Here is a 27,811-nt window from a genome sequence, read left to right on the forward strand (position 1 = left end):
CGTCGCCATGACGTCGTAAAGATGGCGACTGTTTCCATGGCAAAATACCGTGGACATCCGGTACGCGAAGCCAGTCAGCCATGAAGTCAAGCAACAGCTATTCCGCTCCATCAAGGGACGCATCATCTTTCGCTTTGCTCCCCAAGTTGTAGTCTTTGCAAAATGATAGCCCGAAGCTCGTCCCCAAAAGCAACTAATTAGAGAAATAAATATCAACGCTGCTGAAGGTTTGCGCTCTCACCTCGGGAATTCCAAACATGCAGTTGAAGCATCTAAAGACGCTTTTAACACCCCAGGTAAGCTAATTTTGGCGATCCTAAACTGTGACTTGACTGTTGATCTCGAAAACGGCGAACATTTTTTTTCTCTCAAAATTCATGGACGTGTGCTCTTAAAGCTCAGTGGCCTAGTGGTAGAGTGTCCGCCCTGAGACTGGAAGGTTGTGGGTTCAAACCCTAGCCGGGTCATACCGAAGACTATAAAAATGGGACCCATTGTCTCCCTGCTTGGCACTCAGCATTAAGGGTTGGGATTGGGGGGTTAGATCGCCAAATGATTCCCGAGCGCGGCACCGCTGCTGCTCACTGCTCCCCTCTCCCCCAGGGGATGGATCAAAATCACATGGGGATGGGTTAAATGCAGAGGACAAATTTCACCACACCCAGATGTGTGTGTGACGATCATTGGGACTTTAACTTTAATTAAGATTAGGATCTGGTTTGGTTGTTAGCATCTTTCAACGTCTCTTTTGGTGCATTTATGGTTTCAGTAAATTTCAACTGTGGCAGATATCCTGTCAAAATGAATAACTGTTGCATTGCATTGTATTTAAAACTATGACTGACACATACTATCATAAATGTTTTTGTTGTTGGTGTTCCTCTCCAGGAGGCTTCGGCCAAAGTGACTTGCATGGCCTGGGCCCCTAATAACAGCAAATTAGCTGTTTGCACCGTGGACCGAGTGGTGCTGCTCTATGACGAGCAGGGCGAGAGGAGGGATAAATTCTCTACTAAGCCCATCGACTCCAAGGTATCCTTTGTCACCTGTTGTCACTTTCTTGGCGCCTCTTTTACCAGTGAGGTGTGGTTTACACACGCTGGCTAATTAACTAAACAGGTGTTATATGGTGTTGTCTTGTCAGTATGGCAAGCAGAGCTATGTGGTCAACGACATGGCGTTCTCACCCGACTCCACTAGAATCGCCATTGGCCAGTCGGACAACATCATTTACGTGTATCGGATCGGAGAGGACTGGTAACATAAATCACGTTTACGTGTCTCACTTTCTGTGCTTGCACATGACAAATTCTTCTCTCCTTTGCAGGGGGGACAAGAAAACCATTTGTAACAAATTTATTCAGACAGTAAGGACCATTTAGTTTCTGTGTCACTTGTTGCTTTTTCTAATGAGATGACATTAATCATTATGACATTAATCATTATGAATGTCTTTCAGAGTTCTGTGACCTGTCTGCTTTGGCCTGCAGAGCATGCTATCGTTTATGGTTTAATGGATGGAAAGGTAAAAGCAACATTGCAGTGAATCAACTCATTCTGAAGTTAGTCACCATTGCTTAATATTTTTATTTCTTAACAGGTTCGTCTAGCCAATGTTCAGACAAATAAGTCGTCGCCCATCTACGGCACAGAGTCCTGTGTTGTCTCGTTGGCATCCAAGTAAATATTCTATTTATCATTTATTACCCCAAGAAATTCGTTAAGAAGTCGATATGTGTTTATATGTTTTTATTTTCTTCAGCGTTACTGGGAAGGGCATCTTGTGCGGCCACGCGAACGGGAACGTTGTTCGCTATTTCTTCGATGACGAAGGCTCGGGTGAATCTCAGGTTAGCTCAAACGTTTTTGCTAGTAGGAGAAGGACAAGGTACCACTTGCACAATCTTGTAATTCTCCAAATATTACAAAAATTATACCATACAAAATAATTCAGATGGAAAATGTGCAAATATCTCCGTAAATCCTCAGGGGAAGCTTTTGGCGCACACGTGCCCGCCGTACGCTCTGGCCTGGGGCGCCAACAGTGTGGTGGTGGGCGGCTGCGACAAGAAGGTGGTGGCCTACAGCCGCGATGGCCACATCCTGCAGACCTTTGACTACAGCCGCGACCGCAGCGAGAGGGAGTTCACGGTCGCCGCCAGCAGCCCCAGCGGCCAGTCGGTGGTACTGGGCAGCTTTGACAGGTTGGCGTTTTTCGCATCCCTCGTCTAATTTAGATAAATTGCGGGAACATTTCTTGCCTACTTGTGGCTACATCTGTCCAGGCTGCGGGTTTTCAACTGGGCACCTCGGAGAGGCGTGTGGGACGAGGCCAAGCCCAAAGAGATCCTCAACCTCTACACCATCACCAGCTTGGCCTGGAAGCGGGATGGATCTCGGCTTTGCGCTGTAAATACCCGCCTCGTGGGCTCACTCCACGTGGAAAGCAATCAGTAGAATTTCCATTTTGTTTTGACAGGGGACGCTGTGTGGGGGTGTGGAGATCTTTGACTGCTGCCTGAGGAGGAGCATCTACAAGAACAAGTTTGAAGTCACCTATGTGGGGCTGAGCCAGGTAGCGGATACGACTTTATTTTAGTGGATTTATTTTCAAAACCACAAATATGGCGTTTGGATTTCTCCTCAGGTGATAGTGAGGAACCTCTCGACGAGCTCGCAGGTGGTCCTCAAGTCGTACTATGGCTACGAGATAGAGGAGGTGAAGATTATGGGTAAGGACCGCTGCCTGGTGGCCCACACGTCCGACACCCTCCTCTTGGGCGACATGCTGGCCAACAAGCTCAGCGAGGTGACACGCTTGAATTTCAACACAAGGCAGGGACAATTTTTTTTTTTCGTGTCTTTTGTGATTATTCTTCCTTTGTTCTCAGGTGCCATGGCCTGGCGGCGGTGGAAACGAGAAGTTCTTTTTTGAAAACGAGTCAGTAAGTGTCCACTTTAAACTTTTACAGACGGACACACCAAACATCAGTAAATTGAGATTTTTTTTATTTTGTCGCAGGTGTGCATGATTTTCAATGCCGGGGAGCTGAGCCTGGTGGAGTACGGTGACAACCAGGTGCTGTGCTCCGTCAGAACTGAATTTATGAACCCTCACCTCATCAGGTACTGCCCACCAGTACGACATCATCTCAAGTGTGTAAGATTCATGTGTGATGTTTTTGTTGGGTTCAGTGTGCGCATCAACGAGAGGAAGCACAAAGGGGTCCAAGACAACAAAAAGCTCGCGTACTTGGTCGACCTAAAGACGATCGCTGTCGGTAAGTCCAGCGGCCCACACTCAGCTTGAATGCAAAAAGATCACCATCACAAACCAACTCTTGTCTTCTAAGTGGACCTGGTGTCCGGCTCCACCCTGGGAACCATCAACCACGACTTCAAGGTGGACTGGCTGGAGCTGAACGAGACGGGCTGCAAGCTGCTCTTCCGTGACAAGAAGCTGCGGGTAAGGGAGATGAAGCCTTCGCATGGGAAGTCCAGTGAACATCCGAGCGGTAAATGTCGAATGACGTTTCCTTTGCAGCTTCATCTATACAACATCGACAACGGCGTCAAAAGCACGCTGCTCAGCTTCTGCTCGTACGTCCAGTGGGTGCCCAGCAGTGACGTGGTGGTGGCCCAGAACCGCGGAAATCTTTGCATTTGGTACAGCATCGACAGCCCCGAGAGCATCACCATGTTCCCCATCAAGGTGACACGTTGGCTGCGTCCAAGACTTGAACGTATTTGTCTCTCTGGTGCAAAATACTTCTTTCTTCTGTATGACTGTGTTATACTGCCCCCTGGTGGCGAAGGTGTCACAGTGCATTCAGCATAATACTTTAACTCTTTTTTTTTTTTTTTTTTTCCCACTCTTGCAGGGCGACGTCAAAGATCTGGAAAGAGCAGACGGCAAGACGGACGTGCTGGTGACTGAAGGTGTCAACACGGTGACGTACACGCTGGACGAGAGCCTCATCGAGTTTGGGACGGCGGTCAACGACGGCGACTACGGAGCGTACGCTTGCCGCCACCCTCCTCACAAAATGATTTGGAGTATTATATTCAAGCTTTAAGATACGTGCGTTCTACTTGTGTATGTCCACAGTGTCACCGCCTTCCTGGAGACTCTGGAGATGTCACCAGAGACCGAGGCCATGTGGAAAACACTCCGTAATCTGGCTCTCGAAGCCCGTCAAGTGCACATTGCAGAAAGGTTTGAAAAGCACACACGCGTACACACACCTCACCAGTGTGATGCTGGTGGCAAAAATGTATAAATTGAATCCCGGAAAATATGTCCTAATTTCAATTTGTGCTGCAGGTGTTTTGCTGCCTTGGGCGACGTCTCCACTCTTCGCTACCTACACCAAACAAACCAGATAGCTGAGAAGGTTTCAAAGGAAATGGTGGGTTTCGGCATACATTCCTCATAAGCATCGAAAATCCGTTTGTCGTTCATTTTGTCTTTGCATGTCCAGGGCGGCGATGGAATGATGTTCTATCAAGTGCAGGTGCGCATGGCCATGCTGGACAAGAACATCGAGTTGGCCGAGATGCACTACGTGGAGCAGGTCTGCCAGGCGGCTGAGATTTAAGAATAATTCCTCAGTCCAACGCGTGATGCAGAGTGCCCCCGTGTTGTTATAGAACGCCATCGATGAAGCCATAGAGATGTACCAGGAGCTCCACATGTGGGACAAATGCATCGCGGTGGCCGAGGCCAAGGTAGGCTCCGCCCTCTGGGCCGATGGACCCGCGGACTGACCTGACCGTGCTTCGGTGACCAAACCCAGGGCCACCCGGAGCTGGACACTCTGCGTGGGAACTACTTCCAGTGGCTGACCGACACGGCCCAGCACGAGAAAGCTGGCGAGGTGAAGGAGGGCGAGGGAGACTACCAGGGCGCCATCAACTTGTACCTGAAGGCGGGGCTCCCGGCGAAAGCAGCCCGCCTGGCCATGAGCCGGCCCAACATCACCAACAACAGTGACACCGTCAGCCGTATCACTGCCAGCCTCGTCAAGGCCGAGTACTACGAGCAAGTGGGTGGAGCATCCGTCCTTTACTATGGTGTTCTGTCGCTCTGGCTATTTTATTTATCTATTTATTTTTAGGCTGGTGACCTTTATGAGAAGACGCTCAACCACCAGAGAGCTTTGGAGTGCTATTGCAAAGGAGCCGCTTTCAGTAAAGGTATGCAAAAAAATATTTAAAAAACACACACGATCAGGCTCACAGATCATTTTATATTTCAAAATGTTTTTGTGCGATGCAGCCGTGGAGCTGGCTCGCCACTCCTTTCCCGCCCAGGTAGTGAAACTAGAGGAGGCCTGGGGCGACCACCTAATCCAACAGAAACAGATGGACGCCGCCATCACGCACTTCATCGAGGCCGGGTAAAGTGAAGAGAGGAGATCAGGAGAGAAAGCTGTTACATTTTTTTTTTTTTTTTTTTTATTGTCAGCTGCTCCATCAAGGCAGTGGAAGCGGCCATCGCCGCTCGCCAGTGGAAGAAAGCTGTCCACATCCTGGAGCTCAACGAGGACCCGGCGGCCGCCGTCTACTGCCTCAAGATAGCTCAGCATTACGCCTCCATGCAAGAGATGGAGGTGAGCACACTGGCAACGACAGTGAGAGGGCGATTAGTGTTGCCATATTTATGTTAGACAAAAGTGTGCTTAGCAGACTTTTTTTTCCCCCAACTCTTGCAATACCACTAGGGGGCGATATTGTCTGAGCCATTATTAGCCGGCATCTCTCAGCCCTGTTTGAACACACAAATGAGATGGAAAGTCTTAAGATTTGAGATCGCTCACTAATAATTTAAATTTAGTAAATTTGACACATGGCTTAAAATATAGCTTGTCATTTATTTCACATTACTTTGTAACTAATAGCTAAAGTGGCTGACATCGCAGTAATTCAAACATGTCGACGGCCTTTAGGCTCAACGCGGTGCAAGTTGTGCGCTTTAAGTTTGTCACGACGGTGCGAATAATTTGCTGACAGAGAGAGTGCAACGAGATGAGACATCAAATGCAAAGAGAGGAATAAAAGCGACGCGGGACGCCGGTTGCGATGAGCTCAGCTCAGCTTCGGTGAGCCGCCTCTGCATAGCTGAAAATAGTTTGCTATTTGCGTCCATTTGCTCCGTGGGCGCATTCTGGCAAAGTCATTAAGATAACAAGCTCGCTGCCGCCTGCAGGAAAGTGTGCTTCTCGGCAAACTATGACAATAAAGGCCAGAGGCGCACGCACATCTGCGAGAAACAATAACGTGACACTTTTTAATTGGCACATCTGCAAAATGCGCGTTTGCCGCTTTGACTTCTCATATCTTTCCATCACCACCTACGCGCGTTCATGACACATTCACAGCCATGCGGGAACAATAAGACAGTGAAAGGAAAATGTTTCTTTATTTTAATTTGACTCATCAGTGTCATTGAACATCTTTGTTTGTGTTCCGTAGGTGGCGGAGCAGCTGTTCATCAAAGCGGGCCACATTAAGGACGCCATTGACATGTACACGGCTGCGGGGAGCTGGGAGAAAGCTCACAAGGTCTCATTTGCCTTTGGAAAGGCTTCAACATCAAACGTCAACGACGGGCGTAAAGATGTTGTTTGTGTGGTGTGACGCAGTTGGCACTGAAGTGCATGAGCAAGGAGGAGGTCACCGAGCTTTACGTGAAGAGAGCTCAGGAGATGGAGCGTGACAGCAAGTTAAAGGAGGCCGAGAGGTAAGAAGTGACTGGCTTTTTGCTGACTCGTCAAAAAAAGACAAAATGAACTGCAATATTGGTGAACCAATCGCATTCCTTCAGGTTGTTTTCCACAGTCGACCAGACAGACTTGGCCATCACCATGTACAAGAAGAAGCAGATGTTCGACGACGTGGTCCGCCTGGTGGCCAAACATCACCCTGACCTGCTGACCGAGACACACCTCCACCTGGCTAAGGTCAGCTCAATATAAAAGATGATCGGTAATGCTGGTGGACAAAAAAAAAAGACGTATTTTCTGGGCTGCAGGAGTTGGAAGCCGAGGCCAAGTTCCCGGAGGCGGAACATCACCTGATGGAGGCCAAAGACTGGAAGTCTGCCGTCAACATGTACCGACTTCATGACATGTGGGAGGATGCATATAGGGTAGACATGCGCACACACACTCGCACACACACACACACACACACGAATGCACACACATACGACTGTGTTTCAGATTGCCAAGAGCCACGGCGGCCTGAATGCTCAGAAGCAGGTGGGCTACCTGTGGGCCAGGAGTCTGGGCGGGGAGGCTGCGGTCAAGCTGCTCATCAAGTTTGGCCTGCTGGAGTACAGCATCGAGTCGGCGTCAAACAGCTTGTGAGTGCCGTGTACACACGCATGACCAGAACCTCCTTTCGAAAATAACAATCCCGTTCTGCTTTTTTTTCTCGTAGTTTATTCGACTTTGCCTTCGAATTAGCTCGTCTTTCCAGCAAGGATAAGCTACCCGAGATCCACCTGAAGCACGCCATGTACCTGGAAGATGAGGTACAAACGCAGCTACTGCATCAAATCTCCGGCCAGCTCCTAACGTGCCGTCTTTTGCTTCCAGCGCAAGTTTGCAGAGGCCGAGGTGGAGTTCATTAAAGCGGGAAAACCCAAAGAAGCTGTGCACATGTGAGGACGCGCGTTTAGCGTGATACGACGTAAAAGTGAGACACCTTCTGGAACACGCTTGCTCATCCTCTTCAGGTATGCGCACAACAAAGACTGGGCCGACGCGCAGCGAGTAGCCGAGAGCCACGACCCGGAGAGCATCCCGGAAGTTCTGGTGGGACACGCCAAGTTCTGTTTTGAACAGAAAGACTACCAGAAGGCTGAAGCCCTCCTGCTCCGAGCAGAGAGATCCGACCTGGCTATCAAGTTCTACAAGGTGATGGGATTTTAGGTGCCGTGACCCGGATTGCAAATCTAAGCGGCGTTTCTGTTTGATTGTTTGCTCAGGAAGCCGACATGTGGAGCGAGGCCATGCGCATCTGTAAGGAATACCTGCCCAACAAGCTCTCTTTTCTTCAGGAGGAATATGAGAAGGAAGCCACCAAGAAGGGAATGAGGTGAGGAGCATTACGCAGGCAGTCATACTCGAGTCGCCCTGTTGCCATGGAGCAAAAACATCTCCTCTTATTAGCTCAGTATTCATGTCTGTGCCGAGAGATGTCGGCTTGAAAAGAATTTGAGTTTCCGGGGGTGACTTGAAGGACCAACATCAGTATCAAGGCGCAGAGCCGCAGCTTGGCCTAACCAGGAATAACTTGGCAACTCGCCACCCCCCTTGACGACTGGTGGGCGAAAACATCAAACGTTACCCGTGGAAACGGTGGAGGAAGAAGGCCGTTTTAAGCAAGACAACACTGAATTATTCAACTCTGCTGATTTTGGTTTTTCTAGCGGGTGATACGTTCTTCCTTCTTAAAAGGAATGAAGGATGAAAAAGGGTTTTTGGAAATTGATTTAATTTTTTTTTTCGCTTCTGTCCAGAGGCGTTCAGGGTCTGCTGGAACAGGCTCGGGAGTGGGAGCAATCGGGCGAGTATTCCCGGGCGGTGGAGTGTTACCTGAAAGTGAAGGACGACCCCAACGGCGCCCTGATGGAGAAGTGCTGGATCAAGGTGAACCTCTCCTTTACTTTCCCTCCTTTTTTAGGTGTCCGAAGGCTGACTTGGGCTTGAATTGGGGCATTTTCTTGCGTGTGCTTACAGGCCGCCGAGCTATCAATCAAGTTCCTGGGTGAGGAGCGAGCCGTGAAGGTGGTTCAGGTGGTGGGACCTCGCCTGGCCCAGCTCAGGAAGTACAACACTGTGGGTCTGCACACACGCACACACACACACACGCACACCCACAGTTTGATTTTTTTTTTTTAAATATGTTCGCATGTCATAATGCAGGCTGCCGAGCAATACTTACACGTGGGCCTGAGCAAGGACGCCATCGATGTCCTGATGGAGGGCGAGGAGTGGAACAAAGCCAAGAGGGTGGCCAAGGAGCTGGAGCCCAGGTATCACACACACGTGCACACAGTCACACACATACACACCTACATTTTTTTTTTACCATCTCGCACAGGTATGAGAGCTACGTCGACCAAAAATACAAGGAACACCTGAAGAACCAAGGCAAAGTCGACTCTGTAAGTGCACCGTGTGCCCTCAGCTACATATTCCACCTTTTGCCAACTACTTTTTTTTCCTTCAGCTGGTGGGCGTGGACGTCATGGCTGCTCTGGACATGTACGCCGAGAGGGGACAGTGGGACAAATGTTTGGATACGGCGTCCAAGCAGGTGAAGAAAAGAAACTCAGAAAGTTGCGCATGGGTTACTATTTTCTACCTTCACGTCGTTTCAGAACTTTAAGATCCTCCACAAGTACGTGGCCTTGTACGCCACGCATCTCATCAAGGACGGCTTTGCTCTCAAGGCGCTGCAGCTCTACGTGCAGCACGGGGCGCCACCTAACCCACAGGTAGAAGAAGAAGACATCAATCTCTTGATTGGTTGACCAGCACATTGCTTGTAAAATTGTCTTCTCAGAACTTTAACATCTACAAGCGGCTGTTCCTCGACATGCTCCACCTTCCCGAGGCTCCCGACTCGTACCGCACGTGGGCCGACCTTCGCAACGTTCTGCTGCAGCTGGTACCGGCCTAACCCGTCGCCGCCTGGCGATGATGTCATCGTTTTCACAAAACTGCTTGTCTTTTCTTTCCCTCAAGTGTGAGAACTTGTCCAAGTCAGCAGGTGAGAACTCTCCGGCCCATGAGGACTTTGAGCAGATGCTGCTGATCTCGCACTACTACGCCACGAGAGCCGCCGTCGCTGGGTTGGAAGAGCTGGTACCTGCAACAGTTCTGGAACAGAACAAACACATTTGGGACAACATGAAGTCAAGGTCGTCTTTTTTTTTTTTTTTTTTTGCAGACGAACATCTCAGCCAAGCTGTCCGTGTCTCTGCTGCGTCACACCGACCTGGTCCCTGCGGATCGAGCCTTCTACGAGTCGGGCCAGGCCTGCAGAGTCAGTTTTTCCTAAATTGTGACTATTTTTCCTCCGATGTTTCTTCCACGTCACTTTTTCTTCCTCGTGTCCTCCACAGGCGGCCGGCTGGGAGAACATGGCCTTCATCTTTCTCAACCACTTCTTGGATGTGTGCGACGTGAGGCTCGTTCTCGGGATGTTACGGAGCACTGTCGTGTTGAATATAAAACTCTCGTTATGTGAACTTCTTTGTCTCAGGCCATCGCCGACGGATCGCTAGACTCTTTGGATCACTCGGATTTCGCCGACACGGACATCCCGTTCGAAGTTCCGCTTCCTACCAAACCTTGTGTTTCTGTAAGGATCACGCCACCCTACATGCTCCCCCCCCCCCCCCCCCCCCCCGCTTAATGTGCGTGCATTTGCAGGACACCCAGCGGGAGGAGATCCGCAACTGGGTCCTGACAGTGGCCGTGTACGGTCGCCTGGAGCAGGTCCTGCCGCGAGACGAGAGGAACTCATACGAGGCGTCGCTGGTGGACGCTAACAGCGGGCTTCGCTCGCTGCCTTGTGTTCTTACCGGTAAACACACACACACACACAAATTTGAATCAATGAGTCTTGTTTGACGGCTAAATGTTTTCCCACCTCCAGGCTATCCCGTTCTAAGAAACAAAATGGAGTTCTCGTCGGCGGGAAAAGCTGCCAACAAAGAAGACTGGAATAAATTCCTTATGACCACCAAGGTGAGCGAGGGAGGGCAGATAAAATATGTTGAGACTTTCAAACGGCGACATCGGCATAACACGTCGTCATTCCTTTTAATTTATGCTTTTTTTTTTAGACCAGTCACAGTCCAGAATGTCAAGACGTCCTCAAGTTCATCAGCCAATGGTGCGGCGGCCTCCCAGCGGCCGGTTACTCCTTCCACTGATGCGCTCAAAAGGTTCTTAAGAATTCTACTTATTTATTATTTATCAGTGATTTTCTTTGCGTCTGAGTGGCTTTTTTTTTTTTTTTTTTTGCAGGATTGTTTACCTGAAATAGCAGCGACCTCATTTCAATGCCGCTAATTCTAAAATAGGACTTCAGCTCTGAAACAAAGTTATTTATTATCATTGTTATTACGCATGATTGTTTTTGTTGTGGAATTTTCTCATGTAAACTATCACAATCTTATTTTATAATGTTCACTTCACAACTCAACTTAGTGGTTGGTCTGTCAGTGAAACTTCCATATTGACGATTGAGGATTTTGTAATAGTGATGACCGCTGAATGTTGAATCCTCACGGGTAGTTTAAACATCAATAAGTCATCAAAAGTCCCCGCCAGTGACACTTTTGACGTGGTTGCTTCGACAGATCTCGTAAGAGATTTGTTTATTTGTGTTATCTGCTTCATTTCCACATTGTATACGTAATATTAGAATTGAAGTGAAGCGAATTTTTAGAATAAAGCATAAAATGTAGAAAACTTGAAGCGCTGTGTGTGTGTTTTGGATGTACGATGTCGACTCAAATCAAACTTAGTTTTACATCTTTCTGAGTCACCCCATCTGGTCGCCAAGGAAACACATCCCCCCATCTTGCTTGGGATGGCATTATCATCAAATTTTTTCAAAGTAAAGAAAAGTCAACATGATTTGATGTCTCTCCTCTGTGTGATGCAAAAAACAATAGTCACTAGGAATTTGTACACCAATTGTCTTTTATTTGGTCAAACAGATACAATAAATCGTGAGCATAAAAAGATCATCATGTTCCAGAGGTATTTAAGAATGTTTGCTTGTGCAACTCTACTGCATCACACAATTAGCTTTATGATGCAGAATATTACAAACCTTTAAAACCGCACAGACATCAGCGTTAACGTAAGCATGAAAATAGAACACAAAGAAGAGCACTTGTGACATTTTAACAATTAAAATCCCCCAAAATTAGGTTTGAACATTTTGGGGACATTTTTCAAAGGCAATCGGCACATTCACATTCTTGTGATATTTGTTGCCATAATTTTGCTTAATTTTGAATTCTTTTATCTTATTGAGTAATTGTAATTGATTTCTTTGTGGCCATGCCATAAAAATTCATTACATGTTCCATATATTTACTGATGTCACATGTCTTCTTTTTTTTTATTCTTGTGTTTGAATTGTTTCTAATGTGCTGTTGTTGTCATGAGGCTTCTCTCTTGGCATTCACCGCGTGCCTTAATTGTATGGACATTTAAATCAAGGTCCGCTGTGAACACGACGAGAGACAACCCGCTTTTCACGTGATCGCCGACTGCATCGGCTGGCCTACTTTTCCTGCAGCCCCCCTCCCCCTTCATGCCCCCCCAACATGGATCCCTCTGTTCAATTCTAGCGCAATGCCTCCAGTGTCATCCTTGCATGCACCTCCATCACCTTCACTTGTGACCTTGTGGCTGCCACACCAAGTGAGTGTTTGCACAAAGCACACACACACAAGTCAATCATTGAACAATTACACTAAGATCATGTTTATGCATTTTCATTTCAGTCTCAAAATCTTGTCTTTACATGCCAATGGCAAGCGAGTCGCAAGAGACCCGAGGGTGTAAATTAAAAATTTTCGACACCGGGATTTCGCAGTTAATTCACCGTGGTACTCAAATGGTGCAGGTTTTTGCGCACAGGCGGCAGGTAAAAGCAGAGGAATGGCCCTTTAGGCCGCACTCGGGCCCATTAAAACCTCCAGCCTCCATTATCTAGTAGCCATAATGCACCTTCTTATAGAGTGCTGCATTAATGGCTCAGCTGCAGGGGTGGTGATGGGAGGGAGGAGGGTTGGTGGAAACGATGATGCTGATGCTGGGACTTGACATCATCACCCATATCAGGACCCCCCCCACCAAAAAAAAAAAAAAGATCAAACAAAAAACGGACGTCCTGCAGCATTTTTGTGTGAAAATGGAACTGCAGTATCACATGCTAATGACCTAGATAGCGAGCAGTAAGGGAGGGTGGGAGGGGGGTTGGGGCTCGCTTGCCTTTTGTGGGGGTTGTGCGTAAACCTGACGCTCAGAGAAATTGCAACGGAATCACAAATTGTGTGCATTTAAATGATGTTAGATGACATTTACAGTGTGTTAAATGTGATTCAATTGGAAGCATTTATTTTAGACGCGGGCGTATGCGCAGTCTCGTACAACTTGCGCATGCACAGCACAACTGCACGTTGCGTCCTTTTTTTTGTGCGGCTTCGGCGCAGCACTGAAATTTAGGTTTAAAAGGGCCAAATTTATACATGGACGATAAAACGAAATCAAAACATTAAGTACAGTTCAAACAATACCTGTCAGGGAAAATGGCGCAGTTTCCCCCCTCCCCTCGATTTGTTTCTTTTTTTTTTTTTTTTTTTTTTACCGCATGGAAGCGATGGAAGAAGGCCGATGCGGACGAGTCTGCACGTGTCCCATCGATCGAGCGCTTTAGAGCGGCTTAGCGAGCGCGCTTCACCCGGTCGGAGCCCTACGCCGGAGGTCCGCACCGGGGGGGGGGGGGGGTTATGCTGCGGAGACTGCATAAGGAGCAGGGATGCGGACGTCGGACCTACATCCTTTTGTTGTCGTCGTTGTTCTTGCATCCCCAACTGAGTCCAGGTCAGCTCCCGAGGCATTCCAACGAGAATAGTGGATCCGAAAATGTTTTGGGAGCGCATGAGGCTGCAGCAGGATAAGGATGAGGATGAGGATGAAGGATGACGATGAGGAGCTGGGCGCAGTCAGATGGAGAGAGGATGGGGAGGGGTGGTCCTCTGTTACATCCTCAGCCTCCAGCTCTGCACCCCCGCCCACCCTCTTGCGTCCTCTTCTGTGTACCAGCTCAATGAAAGGCCAATCTATTTTATGCTTTTTAATCTATCACGAACAAATCACATATGAGCTAAATAGACATTGAAACACACATCGCAAAATATGACAAAGTAAATGTTCTCTGGGCTTTCAAGGCTATTGAAAAGATGCTGTGTATTGTTTTTGTCATTTGTCGTTAAATGGAGGCCTTCACTCCAATTTGGTTTCATTGCGCAGCACATTTCTCCTCCCCACCGTCGTTTTGGTCATTCCAAAGTGAACTTAAAAGGAGTGGTCCACATGGTCGTTTTGCATCTCCTGTCCATTCCTCCCCCACTCAAGCTTGCAGACTGACTGATGGGGACTGGACCGCGCCACTGCAACTACACACTCCATAAATATTATTAAGAGACACCTCAAAGTGTCATAAACACAATTTTTATGGTGGCATGGTGCAGCGTGAATATTTCGGTCGATAAATTATTTAAATAATAGGTATGTGTAAAACTAAGGTAACCAGTGCAATGATGTGTGTATGATGTCATTTTGATGCGGCAAAAGCAGCACGGAGGTCAATAATTGTCTCTGAGAATGCATTTAATATTTATTAGTCTAATACGAGTACGACTTCCTGTGCTTGTCATGAGTGTTGGTTGACAAAGTTAAGTAACTTATGCAGTTACACAAACATGACTTGGGTAAGCAGGTGGATTACGTGAATAAGCTAACCGAAATAGTGTTAAACCGGGCGTGTCTTGTTCGATGATGATCTCCTCCTACAACGCCTCCAGAAGTCTTTTTTGGCGACAGTTTGTCAACAGTCGGATGGGAGACATGAGCTCCAAGATTCACATGCCAAGCCCGGATAAAGCGCTACCCGGCCGGACTGAAGCCATCAAAGTAGCGGGTAAGTCTCCATTGGTTTAGCTTTAGCATGCTCTATTAGTTTAGCTTTAGCATGCTATCTCGGGGATGACGGCCCGATTTTATCGCGACTACACTAGATTACAATAATTAGTTCATGTGGATATGATTGGTGGACACATTAATCGCTCAATGATGGTCGGAATCAACTCTTAATTGTGTGAAAATGAGTTAATGTTTGTTTCCATTTCAACAGTTGTGCGCATGCGTACACTTCCGCATAAACTACGTAGGAAAGGAATTCAAGATTCAAGAGTTTTTTTATTCGCCATGTTTGAGCGTGCCAATCAAGGAATTTGACTTCAGTAAATCACAGCCTCTGTTCAACATTTAGGTGACTAACAACACTCAGGACATGTGAAAAATGGCAAATATTCTCAAACATCCCCTGATCTTAAACTCCCAAGAGGGCAAGGAAGAACTCAAAACTCCAGCTAGGGGAACTGAGAAACCTTGAGAAGAGACCACAGATGGGAAGGTCCCTTATCCAGGATGACCAGGCTGCAATGGATGCAGAGAGGACACAAAGTACAAACAGTTCATGCAAGTCTGAAGTTGCAGCTTCGAAAACTCCCCAATCGGTGCAGTCAAAGCAGGCTTAGGATGAGGAGAAGCGGCAGTAAAAGAGGCTAAAATGTGCATGATGATTGACTCGTTGCATACTTGATATGTAGTTAAACAAAATAAACAGCAAAAATGAGTCTACTTCATAGGGGTAGGCAATTATAGACATGCATTGCATTGTTGTGATAACGTCACGTGACAATCAGGACACGTTTCGGACCGTCCTAACATTCGTCCATCTGCTTACACAGGAGATGTACTCTTTATTTTTAGGATTTGAGATGGGCAGTGTGTGTGTGTCGGAAACAAGACCGCTGTCAGCTTTTATCTGGCAGCCGTTCCCGTTGGCACCACGGCGCTCCCCCTCTTCAGTACGAGTGCTGAGTGTTGGCGCGCCATGAATAGCCGTTCACTGGCATAGCTGCCGGAACAGAAGAGCATCCAGTTATCTGCCTTTGCCTTTCACACAGAAACCATCCACGGCAGGATGTTGCTTCATTTGGATGTGCTTTCACACAGCAACACAGCATCCTGCCATCAGATTAGATCATTGCCATCCAGGGAAAGGGGAGGTGGTTCGGTGGGGGTCAAACAGAAATAGAGCAGCACTTATATGTACCGTGTGTATAAAAATGTGTGTGTGCGTGCGTGTCATAAAGCATCTACCATTGTTGTTTTGATAAGGTTATTATGGTGCTGATGGACGCACATACAAACACACACGCTCGCTCATTGTAAATTAATAATGATGCCGATAATAATGATCATGATAATAGTAATGCACACATTAACATTTGTCCCCATTTTATGTGATTGGTATTTTACTTATAAAAACATCAGTGAGGTCTTTGGTAAATCGACTTTGACATTAGTCGACTCCAAAATAAATATTTGTTCCATGTTCTTCCTCAGCCAAACATGATGTGAACGGCAACACAACCACGCCACCGTTCCCAGAAGATACGCAGATGGTTGTTTTTGGTGAGTAGGTGGTCCAACAATCTTCAGACCAGAAGTATGTGTTTTTTCTGAATTGTGTATTTATACTGTAGGTTTTTTATTCCTTCATTCCTGTGGTATCTCGCAGGGATGGGCTGCTTCTGGGGCGCAGAGAGGAAGTTTTGGAGTCAGAAAGGCGTTTATTCCACTCAGGTGGGCTATGCCGGGGGATACACGCCTAACCCCACCTACAACGAAGTGTGCTCAGGTACACACAAACACATTTATTTTTCAATATTACATAACATAAATGTAACATAATGTGGTGTTAAGGCATGACAGGCCACACCGAGGTGGTCCGAGTGGTCTTTTGTCCAAACCAGATTCCCTTCTCTAATCTGCTCAAGGTCTTCTGGGAAAGCCATAACCCAACGCAAGGTCAGTATGGATGCTCAACGCTGCATATTTTTTCTCAGAATATTTTAAAAAGTGCTACGTTAACTGTCTAAATTTTGCTCGGTTATTGGTGGATGTCATGTGAAACAGTACAGTGAAATTCTTCATTTTTTTTTTGGTAAGGTATGCGTCAGGGCAACGACGTGGGTACGTCGTACCGATCGGCAATCTACACTTGCTCCCAGCAGCAACTAGAGGAGGCACTCGCGTCCCGAGATCAATATCAGAAGGTAGGCGCGACATCATCCGTGGTTACTGATGAGCGTCGTGGTCACATCAGTGTGAGTTTTTTTTTTTTTTTTGTCAACGTGATGCAATTGTGTCACCACTCCGTTTGGTCATGACTTGATGTCAACTTGATAGGAATTATGTGGTGAGCGTATCTATTTGCTTTCTTCTGTTTTCTCACCAGATTGTACATGGCCCCCACCCCACCTCAATCCACCACCCCCCTCCCGCTCCCATCTGTGTGTGCGTGTGTGTGAGCAGTTGGCCCAAAGCAAAAACGCGTACACACACACACATTTGCCAAACCATCTGGGTCCTAAATCTGTCCCCCGCTAAAGTCGCTTGAGTTGCAAAACTAACACAAGCACATACACGATGTTCCTAAAATCTTTAATTTCATTTATTTATTTGAAGTGTCATTTTGCTTGTGTGTGTGAGACATTCTACAGTTTTAGGTTTTACCTTGATGTCGTTTAATTGGACCGAAATTAAGAATGAATCCTTTTGCTAATAATGACAGCTGAGGTGATTGGACAGTTTGTAATTTTGCATCCCATAATAAAAATTGATTATCGCTGGGTTTGCTCGTGCAGGTTCTGACGGAAGAAGGTTTCGGAAGCATCACAACAGAGGTTGCGGAAGGAAAGCCATTTTACTCTGCCGAGGATTACCACCAGCAATACCTTCACAAGAACCCAGGCGGCTACTGCGGGCTGGGCGGGACTGGAGTCTCCTGTCCAATAGGAATCAAGGCAAAGGTCTAACGGCTAATCGTGGCCATGGATCATCACAATCCTAAAACATTAAATCAGGTTTTTATTTGGCATTTTATGGGAATTACTTTTGAATATGTTGTACTGTTAGTTTTGCTGGAGTTACTTCAGTCCCTGTCTTGGAACTATGGCCAAGCTTAGTCATTGGTGGAGGAGCTCAGTGTCACCACTTACTGCCGGCAGAGGGCAACAGAGAAGCGTCTTAATTCATCTCCAGTGCAGTGTTGCTTCACTTCTCTCATAAATGATTAAACACATTATTAATACTTACGTTTTTGACTGTGATTGTAATTTCAACATCTGTCATCAAGGTAACGATGATCAGTGCATGTCATGAATTATCGTGTTGCTGCTGAAAAAATGCAAGGACATTACTATTCCAATAATGTACGTGCGCGACAAGAACAATCGCCGAAAACACAAATCACCGCTACAAGCTGTAACGTAAAATACAAACGATTAAATGATTAGATTTATATACGGTAAAAAACAAAACCAGCAAATGGAACGCGTTAGACGGGTTTCTGTTGCCGTCGTCGCCTTGGTAACGTGCTGTTTCCCATTGGGTGTCTCACTAAAACGGTTCCGAAAGAAACAAGCTCATTGGCGTTGTGCCATTGATGTTTGTTGCGTCGGATATGTTTATTTGTCACGATATGTAAACGGTACATGACGTCCTTAAAAAAATAGTATTTGGTTTTAATTTGAGGATGTTTATTACAAAAAATCTAAAGAAGCACAAGTATTAACAATTTCACAGCCTTCTTTAATCGTGGCGACAAATTAGCATTTTGTGCCCACGTGACATCTAAATTGCGGCCCCAATTTTTATTCCTCTTAAAATGTCAACACTGTTTAGCATAAATGAAATACAATAATCCGATTTGTGTAGGTCGTAAATACAGTGTTACAGTTTTCACAGAGGAATGACCTAATTTGGGTCAATCGTATTTCAAGGTTAAGTTCCTCATTTCATAACCCTTGTTCTTGTTTTTTTTTCAAGACAGTTTTTGCAATATGACCACATAAAATGCCATTTAACGTCTGGGCCTCCATAATGATGGACTCTGACTTCAGACAATAAAATAACACATCCAAATATCATTCATACTTGAAAGTTCTCAACCATTGGCAAAGAGAGGCTCCTGCCTGCAGAGGTCGTCGTAGTAGTCATTGTTGTGGTTTTGGCCTTACACAGTCTCTTGTGCAGGAAAGTCGGACAGAAGGTGTTCAGGTAGGCGTCCTTAAAGCCCGAGTGGCAGAAGCAGTAGACCAGCGGGTCCAGCAGGCAGTCGGTGTAGGACAGCACCATGAGCGAGTCGTTCACCTGAACCATCACACCCTCGGTCTCCTGCCATCCTTTCAGACGCACGAATAGCAATGCTGCTCGGGCGACGGCGCACGGCAGGAAGCAAACGGAGAAGATGACCATCACCGACATAACCACACACATGGCCCGCCTCAATTTGGCCTTTTCTCCCACCGTCTTCCTCCTGAGCCGATGGACGGTGCGCACCGTGCAGTAGAGCAAGATGATGAAAGGGATGAGGATTTGCGAGAAGAACACAACCTATGGCCGAGAACTACCGTGAGAAAACATGCCCGCTTCTGCGTGTACAATTGTGTTTTTTAAAGAACGTGATGGGCTCAGTACCTCTCTGGAGGTGTCTGTGATGTCATGGTAGATGGTCTCCACGACTCGTCCGTGGCTGTTGCAGCACTCGAAGCTCCGGACCATGATCGGGATGGTGAGCGGCAATAGAAGCAGCCAGATCACCACCGAGATTTCCGGAGACTTCTTCAGGACCTTGAGAAATCCCCAGAAAAATGAAAGATTTTCTGCTATTATTAAAGTTGCTCAGGGAGCGATTTCCAACACAGCCTGAGGATTACCTTGACGAAGTTCCTCCGTCCGAGGTGCACCACGTTGAAGTAACGGTCCAGGGTCAGGGTGACTAAGAAGGCGATGCTGGCCCCGCGGTTGAGGAAGAGCATGAAGAGCATGGTCCTGCACAGCCCGGGATTGGTACTTCGCCTCTGGCCCAGCTGGTAGCTGTAGGACTCGCCGGGAAGGCAGGCCACCAGCAGAAAGTCGGCCACCACGATGTTGAACAGAAACACGCTCTTGTTCTTCCAGAACTTGAACCTCCATGAATCATAAGGAATGATGTTTCAATGCATGGTATTTGTTCATTGTGATGAATGAAATAACAGAATAATATGTTTATGTGAGGTAAGGCAGTTCAAAAATCAGTTTCAGGCATTTTCTACTTTTCATGGGAAAACAGGAATCATATGTCGACCAAATATGAGAGGTGGAGATACCTGAAGAGGAAGATGTAGAGGACGGAGAGGTTGAGAGGCAGACCGAGCGCAAACTGTCCCACGATGATCCCGGAGAGGACATTGTACGTCGCGGGGTTCGTCACGTTGCAGTGGTCCAACTTGTTGTCCACGGCCGACGAGTTGGTTCCCATCCTCCTGCTCTGTCTCTGCTTCTCTTCGTCCAGGAGAGTGACGTCGAGTTTGAGTCACATTCCGAGGAAGCACTCGGTTAGTGAACACCGGGCTCAAAGGTGCTGACTGCTGCTAGACATATGAGTGGCGGTATAAGAGCCAGCCCACCCCCCCACACACACACGCAAACAGACCAACTGAGAGAAGGAGCTTCATACTTGGAGGTGTGGTTTCAAGTCAGGCCTCCCCGCATCTTCTCGCTTGGGCTCCCATTTTTTCCACACATCCAAACTGAATGATTACATTACAAGTCGACGGTGTTTCCCGAGCTCTTTGCTGGAAAATCCTGTGAAATTCCTCAGGTGGTTGTGACAGGCAGTCACTCATGTCTGCTCATGTCCCGCAATGCGGAAGACCCCCTGACATGGCCACGGCCGTCTGGATCTTTGTTTGATGATGCATTGATGCATTGTTTATCTGTCTGACTTGGGATGACGCATTTATTAGTTGTAGTGGATTACACACTTGGGGGAAAAATATTTGAAAAGAAGTACTTGTAGTGGTTGAGGCCCACGATAAAAGATAGTGTTTATTGGAGGCGAGGCATTTATTTGCTAAAGCGGATGTATTAGAAGCTTGTTTGGAGTGAAGCTCTTTAAACCATTACCTTTCCTGACAAAGATGCCTCGAAACCTCACATGGCAATCATTTATTTGCTGGTTAATCGCTTGGCTTCTCAGGCAATCTGTGACGTTGCCATGGCGATAACAAAAAGAATTTGAAGATGGCGCAGATAGTCAAGTTCACGGGAGGAGGAAGTTGTTTGTCTTGTAGCTTCCTCCCACGTACATGCCTCTTACCGACCGCACATCTTATTTCGCAATCTCATCTCTACCTCCTCGAATGCCCCGCTTCAGAGGCGTAGCCAGGAATTTTTCCAGTAGGGGCGCACGCCCACAGGAAAAAAAATCGAACATAACCCACGCCGTTCGCTGATCGCTAAAACAACATCCGGGTCCGGGAGGCAAACGGTGAATGGATAACATCGCGCACATAGAATAGCGCAAGCACATTCGCGCAAGACCGAACACGGAACAAAAAAACGGCATGAAAATGAAGAATCGAAAAAGCTCGATTTTTTTTTTTTTCAACCGGGGCGCAGGGAGTCCTAACCGGGGCGCCGCCCCGGCTCGCCCCGGCTTGGCTACGCCTCTGCCCCGCTTCAAGATCGGTTAGCTATTCCATCGGCTCCGACATGAGCTAGCTGCTACTTTGTCGCTCAGCCAGATTCGCTACAACTTTATACCGCAATCAAAAAGCAGCATTCGGGGTTTCGATGAGTCTAAAACCGATGACTCAGTCCCGGGAAAAACCTTGTTCATCTTTCCTGCTCATCATCTTGCTCATCAGTTATCAACTTTCAGTTTGCGCGCCGCGACACATCCCACCGCATCATCGCCAGCTTCTTTTCCATCAGACCAAAACTGTAGTTGTGTCCCGACACGTCCATCCACACAAACACATAATGTTATGACAACATAATGTAAAGTTAGAATGAATCAAAGTTAATCGAAGTGCGCCCACTGCCTGACCTCTATTTTTAGACGCACAGACACATGTGCCCACTTGCCCTCTGGATGACATCACAGGCCGTGTCACGTGACGACATCATCGAGGTGACCAGGTCATGATTTCCTCTGATACCTTCCATGGTAGGCAATATACCAATGTATAGTTTTGATTGTCTCGTCGTTTAATGTTGTTTAGGTAAGTATGCAATTAAAAATATATATATTATATTTATAAATGTATTTAAAATGCACTTTCACACTGGAACTTTTGTAGGACACGAACAGTTTATGATTGGACATTCCTTTTGGAATGAAACCTGACCTCCATTTAGCCTTTAAGGAAATCAGGATTGACAAAGTGACATGAATAATAGTCATCTTCCCGTTATGACCTTCAGTTGTTGCGCAACGCACAGTGTGAAATCATATGGGATTGTTGATTATTTCGTCACATTTCGGATGGATGCTTCATTAGGTACACTATCCATTGTAGAAAAAAAAGGCTTCAAATTAAAAATATGTCATCTTTATTTATTTACAAATAATGACCTCGACAAATTACATGCTAGTAGAAGACCTTTTGATAAACAAAATCTCATTTTCAATATCATATTCAAGATAATCTTGTTAACTTGTTACCAAAGAAGATATTTTCATTCAGTCAGTAATTGGTTTTGAAAACCAAGACAAATGTGTCCGCTTTAAATCCAGAACGTCAGACCTCTCCTCCGCCGTAAAATAACAGAATCAGGTATGGTCCCAGTTTACCAATGAAGTCCACGTTGTGGCGGCTCGCCTCTCAGATGACGTTGTTGCGTTTCGGGTTTGACGTGTTCCCCGTGGAGCTGTCCATCGGCAAAGAATCTTCCTTCAGCAAGAAGGGGAAATAATTGGACAAGTAGAGCGCCTTGAACTTGGTGCTGCAGAAGCAGTAGACCAGCGGGTCCAGCAGACAATCCAAGTAGGACAGAACCATGAGGCCGTCGAAAGCCACCGTCGCCTTGTCCTGGGCTGACTCCCCCCACTCCTGCACACGGGCCACCAGCAGCACCATCCTCGCGATGGTGCACGGCAGGAAACAGAGCGAGAAGACCACCATGACTGAGGTGACGAGGAAAACGGCTCTCTTCAGTTTGGTCTTGTTGCCCACCGTCTTCTTGCGCAAGCGGTTGACGATGTGCACGGTGCAGTAGACCAGGATGATGAAGGGGATGAGGATTTGTGTGAAGAAGACCGCTTCTCTTAAACTGTCCACCACATCCTGTGGCACACAAAGATGAACGTGAAAGCCCCGCATAGGAACGATGCAACTTCAAACGGAATGGCAATTTTATTGACTGATATCAGCAACTTTTCAGTCATTTTTATTAAATGCCAGGCAACTACAACAGAAAAAAATTCTAGGGCTCATCTTGTGTTTTATGTTTAATAACTCCCAGAAGAACATCTCATGTTAATTGTTCACCCATTTGTATTTTGTTAGTGACCCTTGCATAGCGCGGGTATGTGTCAGCAGCAAAGCTAAGCTAGCGCCACAGACAGTTTTTTTTGTTTCTCTCCTCAAGCTGACCTTTATCACGCATGGTGTAATTCACAGAGGTGAGGATCTCCACTATTAAGTCTTCAAATAACTTTTGGACTAACGACGTCTTTTGTAAACACTGAAAACAATTTCAGTCTTCCTAATGTACTTTTACATAAACATTAAGAACAATTTAGAGTCATCACTGTAAATATAAAAGATTATTTTACCTGCTGAGTTCAAGCCAACGTACATTTAGTTTAAACACAAAGTAATTTGGAGCGATCATCAGCACATGTTTTTGGAATGCGGCAGGAAGCCGAAGTAGCAGCCGAGATCCCATGTAAACTTTCTTCCCATGAGGCCACATTACTAACCACGAAGCAAGATGTTTTATTAATAGACTGGCATGACACGTCGAGCCTGGAGCCAGTGACATAGTGCAGCCTTCTCCAGCTTATTCGAGCTTTCTTTATCTTTCATGTACCTGCTTTCTGAAGATACAAGTGACCCCACTGAATGTTAGAAAAAAAAATCTCAATATCGTAAATTCCCTCCAGGGCTCACCGTACCTTGATCAGAGTGTCATCCTGGTCACTCCTGTGGCTGTTGCAGCAGTCAAAGTTCTTCAGCATGGTCGGAATGGTGAGGGGCAGAAGCAGCAGCCAGATGAAGATGGAGATGTGCGGTGATTTCTTGAGAGCTTTAAGCAGATTCTTGCGGCCTGGGTGGACTACGTTGAAGTAGCGGTCGATGGACGTGACGGTGAGGAAGGCAATGCTGGCTCCCCGGTTGAGGAAGAGCATGAAGAGCATGGCTTTGCACACGGCGTCATTGCTGTTCCGCCGCTCCCCCTGGATGAAGTTGTATGCCTTGATGGGGAGGCTGAAGAGGAGCAGCATGTCGGCCAGCACCAGGTTGAACAGGAAGACGTTGTTGCTGTTGGACTTCCAGAACTTCAACTTGAAGATGAAGAGGTGCAGGACGGACATGTTGAGAGGCAAGGCCAGGATGACGATTATAATCATGATGGCGGCGTAGAACTTGTAGAGCCCCTTGTGGGTGGCCTCGCAATCTTCGATCAGCTGGTATATGGAGCCGTTTGCCATGTCGGGAGCCGGGGAGGAATCTTCTCTGGAATCAGAATCATCTTTATTGCTCAAGTCTGTTGAAATGCAAACATTGACTCCAAGTGCTGCGCCGTTGTGGGAGTGGTTACAGCCGACTTCTACGCCTTGAAGAGGGAACTTGAAGAGCACCCCCACTCCTGATCTTTAATGTGCCCCCCCTTAGCTGTACCGCCCGGTGGGATGATATGAAAAATGTAATACAATGATTCAGAAGATTCTATGCCTGCTGGTCAGGGACCGAATAATTCCAGCTTCCCTTAATAGCGCAGAGAAACAAGCAGTTGTGATATCTTGCTGTGAATTATTGCATGGCACCTACCTGTGGAAAAGTGCTGGAAAAGGCCTGCCCCGATTATTTTCTCGCAACTTGCAAGTCCTCAAGAGTGCGTAGTGCCGTACCGACGATAGCTAATTTTCATAGGCATGAAGTCAAAAAGCAAATCCTTGTTGTCAAACCCCAGAATCCTGTCCGACTGGTTCCTTCAGTGGAATGCACGCCAAAGTCCCAAGTTAGTTTTTAGCTCGAGGGGTCCCAGATGGGTGCGAGGTTCCTGCTGGGTGCAGGGTCCTGGCTGTCCTGCTTGTTGTGCTTCTGTTCACGCCAGAGAGCTCCAGCTCTGGAAGTGATTCACAGCGGGAGAGTGGCGCAACTGGTTTCTGCGCTCCAGTCAAGGCTCCTCCTTATAGCCCCAGGAGGTGAGTCACCCAGGGCCCAGCCAGCCGGCCCCAACGTACAGCTCGACGTCAACATGGACATGCTTGACAGGCGCTCACAGACATCCTGCAATCTCTTGGCACCAAGTGTGAGAATTATCTGCAGAGCTATTCCGAGGGCCCCGCTTTGTTCAATCCCGCAAGCTTGCATGTAGCTGAGATATTTTTCCCAGCTTTGTGTCGAAACGAAAGACCATTTGGAGTTTTCGTCCCAAGTTTCACAGACATACTACTGCATGTTATTTTCCGGTGTGGCCTCCCTGTGTACCCCCTTGGCGTCACTTACTGTGCTCTAGCAGCCACAGCGGGATTCACTTCAGATGCCTGGGAATCCACGGTGGAACTGGTAATTTATGTCATTGCCAATGTGGAAGGAGAAGATGCGAGGAATGTGGTGTTCCTCAGGGAAGAGGCGGAGGAGGTAGTGGAAGGGTTCCTGCATGCCTCCCGACTCGCTCGACAAGTCCAGACAGCTCGTTGCATGGCAAACTTTCTCCAGACAAGGAAGAGACACTGCAGGCTTGAGCCGGACGCTCAATTCCAGGCTTGGACGAAAAAGACCTTCAAACAAAATCAAATTCCTGTCCTTAAGTGCTTGACTCGTCCAGCCCGACTTGATTCCCGTCTCCACTATATTAACACAATAATGTCCATTATGCTTTTTTTTCCCCGTTCATATTTTTCTGTTTACTTTGGAGCTGACTTTTGAACCACTTCTCCTTCTGACAATACTTTATTTGTCCACCACGTCTCTTAGTTAGAGGATCAAGGCGCGCCAGCATTGTTGTAAAACTCAACGACTTGCTCAACTGACAAACGACTATGAGGCACTTTTATGGACTATAAAGATAATGCTGACTTGTTTATTGATGTGCATCGTGATGTTGTGGTTGCCAAAGTAAAGCGATTTTATTTCACTTTTTTTTTTACATTGTGAATTTCTCGAGAGGTGATTTCCTGGATGCAACCAGTTATGAAGGATTACAAATTTTCAGTTGAAAAATATTGCAAGATTAGGAACTTTTTCTCGTCCAAATATGAATAGCAAACGTCATTCGTTGTTATGACTCCACTGAGTCAGCGTTAAGGTCATCATTCGGACACATTGTGATTCAGCTCAACTGGTGACAAATGCTGACAAGGTTCTGTTGGTTTAAAGTCATCAAATTGTTTACTTTTTTAATTGCCTGTAAAAAGTTGGGATTGAGGAAAGATTTAGTGCTTTTGTAATCCATGCAAAACTGGTTTTGTCTCACAGTTGTTAGTTCTCTCTTACATCTTTCATTCCTTTGCCTCGCCCTCCTGTTTTGCCTTGAGACAAGTTTGATTGACATGCTGAGAATAAGGCCAACTCAAACGCATCTCAGACATTATGCACAAAGTCTGTCAGGCATTTAACTTGCAAATCACACGTCAAATGTCTCATATTCTGACCTTGATGTGGTGATGTGGACCACAACTTTGACCGCCTACGAGAAGGTCGGCAAAAGGTCCGAAGAGAACTCAGGATGTTGATTTCATTTTCTTTTAGGGCAGTGGGACGGAAGGAAACCGCAAACGACTGACACCATGGCACACTGATATCAGGAAGTGGAAGAAAAGGACAGAGAAGATTACGAGATTTACAGGTATGTAGAATATCTCCATCCATTCTCTTAACCGCTTATGCTCACTGATGTAGTGGCACTCCACACCTGTAGGGGGAGCCCTGGAGTATAAGCTACTTTCGCACCTAAAGTATAAGTAAAATAATCTCACACAAATGTTAGGAAGTGCAACATCACTTTCAATGTCACTTGCATCTTTAGCTTAGCTTTAGCCTAAATGAATGTACCCGTTATCATTGGATCAGTGCGTGTATGCAGTTTGGCTGATAACAAAGACCACAGAGCACTCGAAAGTCATGCCATTTCGCAGAAAGTCAAAGTCAAGTCAAAGCATTTGCGGGCGTCCACTGGCTTTACGATCAAATCTCAATGTTTTTCCCCCACAGTAATCTGTTTTAGAATTTCACTCTATTTTCTACTCTGCCACTTCACCTATAAAAAAAGCAAATTACATTTTCTTTATATTTTGCCTTTATTTTTTCCTCCCCTGCATTGACATACATCTTTCACAGAAACAATGTACCCCCATTATTCACAGATGTGAAAATAATTTCTGAATGTATTAAATTGAGAGTTAATCTCTGTGGTTCACTGAGCTGTTGAATGTTTTTTGACAGCAGTGGTTCTCAACTGTTGTCACCCATTTTTATAGACATTACGTATCACTTTTTTACAGCATTTTATCCAAAATGTAAACCACTTAGAAATCTAACAATCAAAACAATGATTTCTTTTGTACATACACATGTGCATACAAATCAATTGTGTATGCACAATTGCACCATTTCAACCAAGTTGCTCTTATTTATTCATTGTATGTGCCTTCTTATTTTTACTTTTTATATTGTTTACGTGAATGTTTTGTTTGTCTGTGGACCAATTGGGTGTAATATGTCTTGTCTCCACCGTGGAATAGTAGGAAACGCAATTTCGATCTCTTTGTATGTCTTGACACGTGAAGAAATTGACAATAAAGCAGACTGACTTTGACTTTTAGGCTTCCAAGAAAATTTAAAACTTGTTTGTGCACCTTTGCAATCAAGATGTTTGGATATGTCATTAAGATTATAGATGACAAATACAGTACT

At 46.4% G+C, this 27,811-nt stretch overlaps 4 protein-coding genes and 1 long non-coding RNA gene across 6 annotated transcripts; 2 read left to right on the forward strand and 3 right to left on the reverse strand.

The window, feature by feature from the left end:
- Positions 1-58: 58 nt before the first annotated feature.
- ift172 (intraflagellar transport 172) lies at positions 59-11,501 on the forward strand. The gene is made up of 49 exons (XM_037245228.1): positions 59-296; positions 889-1,032; positions 1,145-1,257; positions 1,328-1,367; positions 1,460-1,525; positions 1,601-1,680; positions 1,763-1,850; positions 1,990-2,204; positions 2,286-2,409; positions 2,480-2,575; positions 2,648-2,809; positions 2,892-2,945; positions 3,023-3,126; positions 3,196-3,281; positions 3,354-3,466; positions 3,545-3,712; positions 3,882-4,018; positions 4,109-4,216; positions 4,325-4,409; positions 4,482-4,574; positions 4,651-4,728; positions 4,797-5,045; positions 5,118-5,196; positions 5,279-5,399; positions 5,468-5,612; positions 6,475-6,564; positions 6,645-6,742; positions 6,827-6,962; positions 7,034-7,150; positions 7,224-7,366; positions 7,444-7,537; positions 7,602-7,666; positions 7,742-7,922; positions 7,994-8,103; positions 8,528-8,657; positions 8,748-8,846; positions 8,934-9,043; positions 9,112-9,175; positions 9,241-9,327; positions 9,392-9,508; positions 9,577-9,681; positions 9,759-9,878; positions 9,964-10,059; positions 10,139-10,198; positions 10,279-10,377; positions 10,449-10,602; positions 10,675-10,766; positions 10,865-10,966; positions 11,049-11,501. Exons 1-48 carry the CDS (start codon positions 258-260, stop codon positions 10,952-10,954), a joined length of 5,244 nt encoding a protein of 1,747 aa, XP_037101123.1. The 5' UTR covers positions 59-257; the 3' UTR covers positions 10,955-10,966; positions 11,049-11,501.
- On the reverse strand, positions 6,420-13,829 carry LOC119118315. Its single transcript, XR_005096691.1, has 3 exons — positions 13,601-13,829; positions 8,953-9,893; positions 6,420-8,844 (listed from the first exon to the last, which is right to left on the reverse strand). It is a non-coding gene; the product is annotated as an uncharacterized LOC119118315 (long non-coding RNA).
- Positions 13,830-14,464: 635 nt separating this feature from the next.
- Positions 14,465-17,992, forward strand: msra (methionine sulfoxide reductase A). 2 transcript variants are annotated; one of them, XM_037245232.1, is made up of 7 exons: positions 14,465-14,745; positions 16,239-16,307; positions 16,414-16,533; positions 16,599-16,703; positions 16,845-16,951; positions 17,543-17,761; positions 17,809-17,992. In XM_037245232.1, the coding sequence occupies exons 1-6, from the start codon at positions 14,601-14,603 to the stop codon at positions 17,711-17,713; spliced, it is 717 nt and encodes a 238-aa protein (XP_037101127.1). In that variant the 5' UTR covers positions 14,465-14,600; the 3' UTR covers positions 17,714-17,761; positions 17,809-17,992. The 2 variants fall into 2 exon arrangements, with proteins under 2 accessions (XP_037101127.1, XP_037101126.1); XM_037245231.1 differs by having other exon boundaries at positions 14,466-14,745; positions 17,543-17,992.
- Positions 17,993-18,419: 427 nt separating this feature from the next.
- Positions 18,420-20,335, reverse strand: LOC119118312 (12-(S)-hydroxy-5,8,10,14-eicosatetraenoic acid receptor-like). The gene is made up of 4 exons (XM_037245230.1): positions 20,048-20,335; positions 19,616-19,868; positions 19,377-19,529; positions 18,420-19,292 (listed from the first exon to the last, which is right to left on the reverse strand). The coding sequence occupies exons 1-4, from the start codon at positions 20,197-20,199 to the stop codon at positions 18,828-18,830; spliced, it is 1,023 nt and encodes a 340-aa protein (XP_037101125.1). The 5' UTR covers positions 20,200-20,335; the 3' UTR covers positions 18,420-18,827.
- A 1,925-nt stretch (positions 20,336-22,260) lies between these two features.
- LOC119118179 (12-(S)-hydroxy-5,8,10,14-eicosatetraenoic acid receptor-like) lies at positions 22,261-25,670 on the reverse strand. Its single transcript, XM_037244995.1, has 3 exons — positions 24,722-25,670; positions 23,845-24,406; positions 22,261-23,011 (listed from the first exon to the last, which is right to left on the reverse strand). The coding sequence occupies exons 2-3, from the start codon at positions 24,379-24,381 to the stop codon at positions 22,550-22,552; spliced, it is 999 nt and encodes a 332-aa protein (XP_037100890.1). The 5' UTR covers positions 24,382-24,406; positions 24,722-25,670; the 3' UTR covers positions 22,261-22,549.
- Positions 25,671-27,811: the final 2,141 nt, after the last annotated feature.

This window comes from Syngnathus acus, chromosome 24 (assembly GCF_901709675.1).
Source record: "Syngnathus acus chromosome 24, fSynAcu1.2, whole genome shotgun sequence".
Taxonomy (NCBI): domain Eukaryota; kingdom Metazoa; phylum Chordata; class Actinopteri; order Syngnathiformes; family Syngnathidae; genus Syngnathus; species Syngnathus acus.

Coding starts and splice junctions, on each gene's coding strand:
- LOC119118179 (XM_037244995.1), bottom strand. CDS start 24,381: ATGGCAAACGGCTCCATATACCAGCTGATCGAAGATTGCGAGGCCACC. Junction 23,012..23,844: donor AGGATGACACTCTGATCAAG/GTACGGTGAGCC, acceptor TGTGTGCCACAG/GATGTGGTGGACAGTTTAAG.
- msra (XM_037245232.1), top strand. CDS start 14,601: ATGATGATCTCCTCCTACAACGCCTCCAGAAGTCTTTTTTGGCGACAG. Junction 16,308..16,413: donor TACGCAGATGGTTGTTTTTG/GTGAGTAGGTGG, acceptor GGTATCTCGCAG/GGATGGGCTGCTTCTGGGGC. Junction 16,534..16,598: donor CTACAACGAAGTGTGCTCAG/GTACACACAAAC, acceptor TGTGGTGTTAAG/GCATGACAGGCCACACCGAG.
- LOC119118312 (XM_037245230.1), bottom strand. CDS start 20,199: ATGGGAACCAACTCGTCGGCCGTGGACAACAAGTTGGACCACTGCAAC. Junction 19,869..20,047: donor CTCTACATCTTCCTCTTCAG/GTATCTCCACCT, acceptor TGATTCATGGAG/GTTCAAGTTCTGGAAGAACA. Junction 19,530..19,615: donor GACGGAGGAACTTCGTCAAG/GTAATCCTCAGG, acceptor GGATTTCTCAAG/GTCCTGAAGAAGTCTCCGGA.
- ift172 (XM_037245228.1), top strand. CDS start 258: ATGCAGTTGAAGCATCTAAAGACGCTTTTAACACCCCAG. Junction 9,176..9,240: donor ACCAAGGCAAAGTCGACTCT/GTAAGTGCACCG, acceptor TTTTTCCTTCAG/CTGGTGGGCGTGGACGTCAT. Junction 10,060..10,138: donor AGTCGGGCCAGGCCTGCAGA/GTCAGTTTTTCC, acceptor TGTCCTCCACAG/GCGGCCGGCTGGGAGAACAT.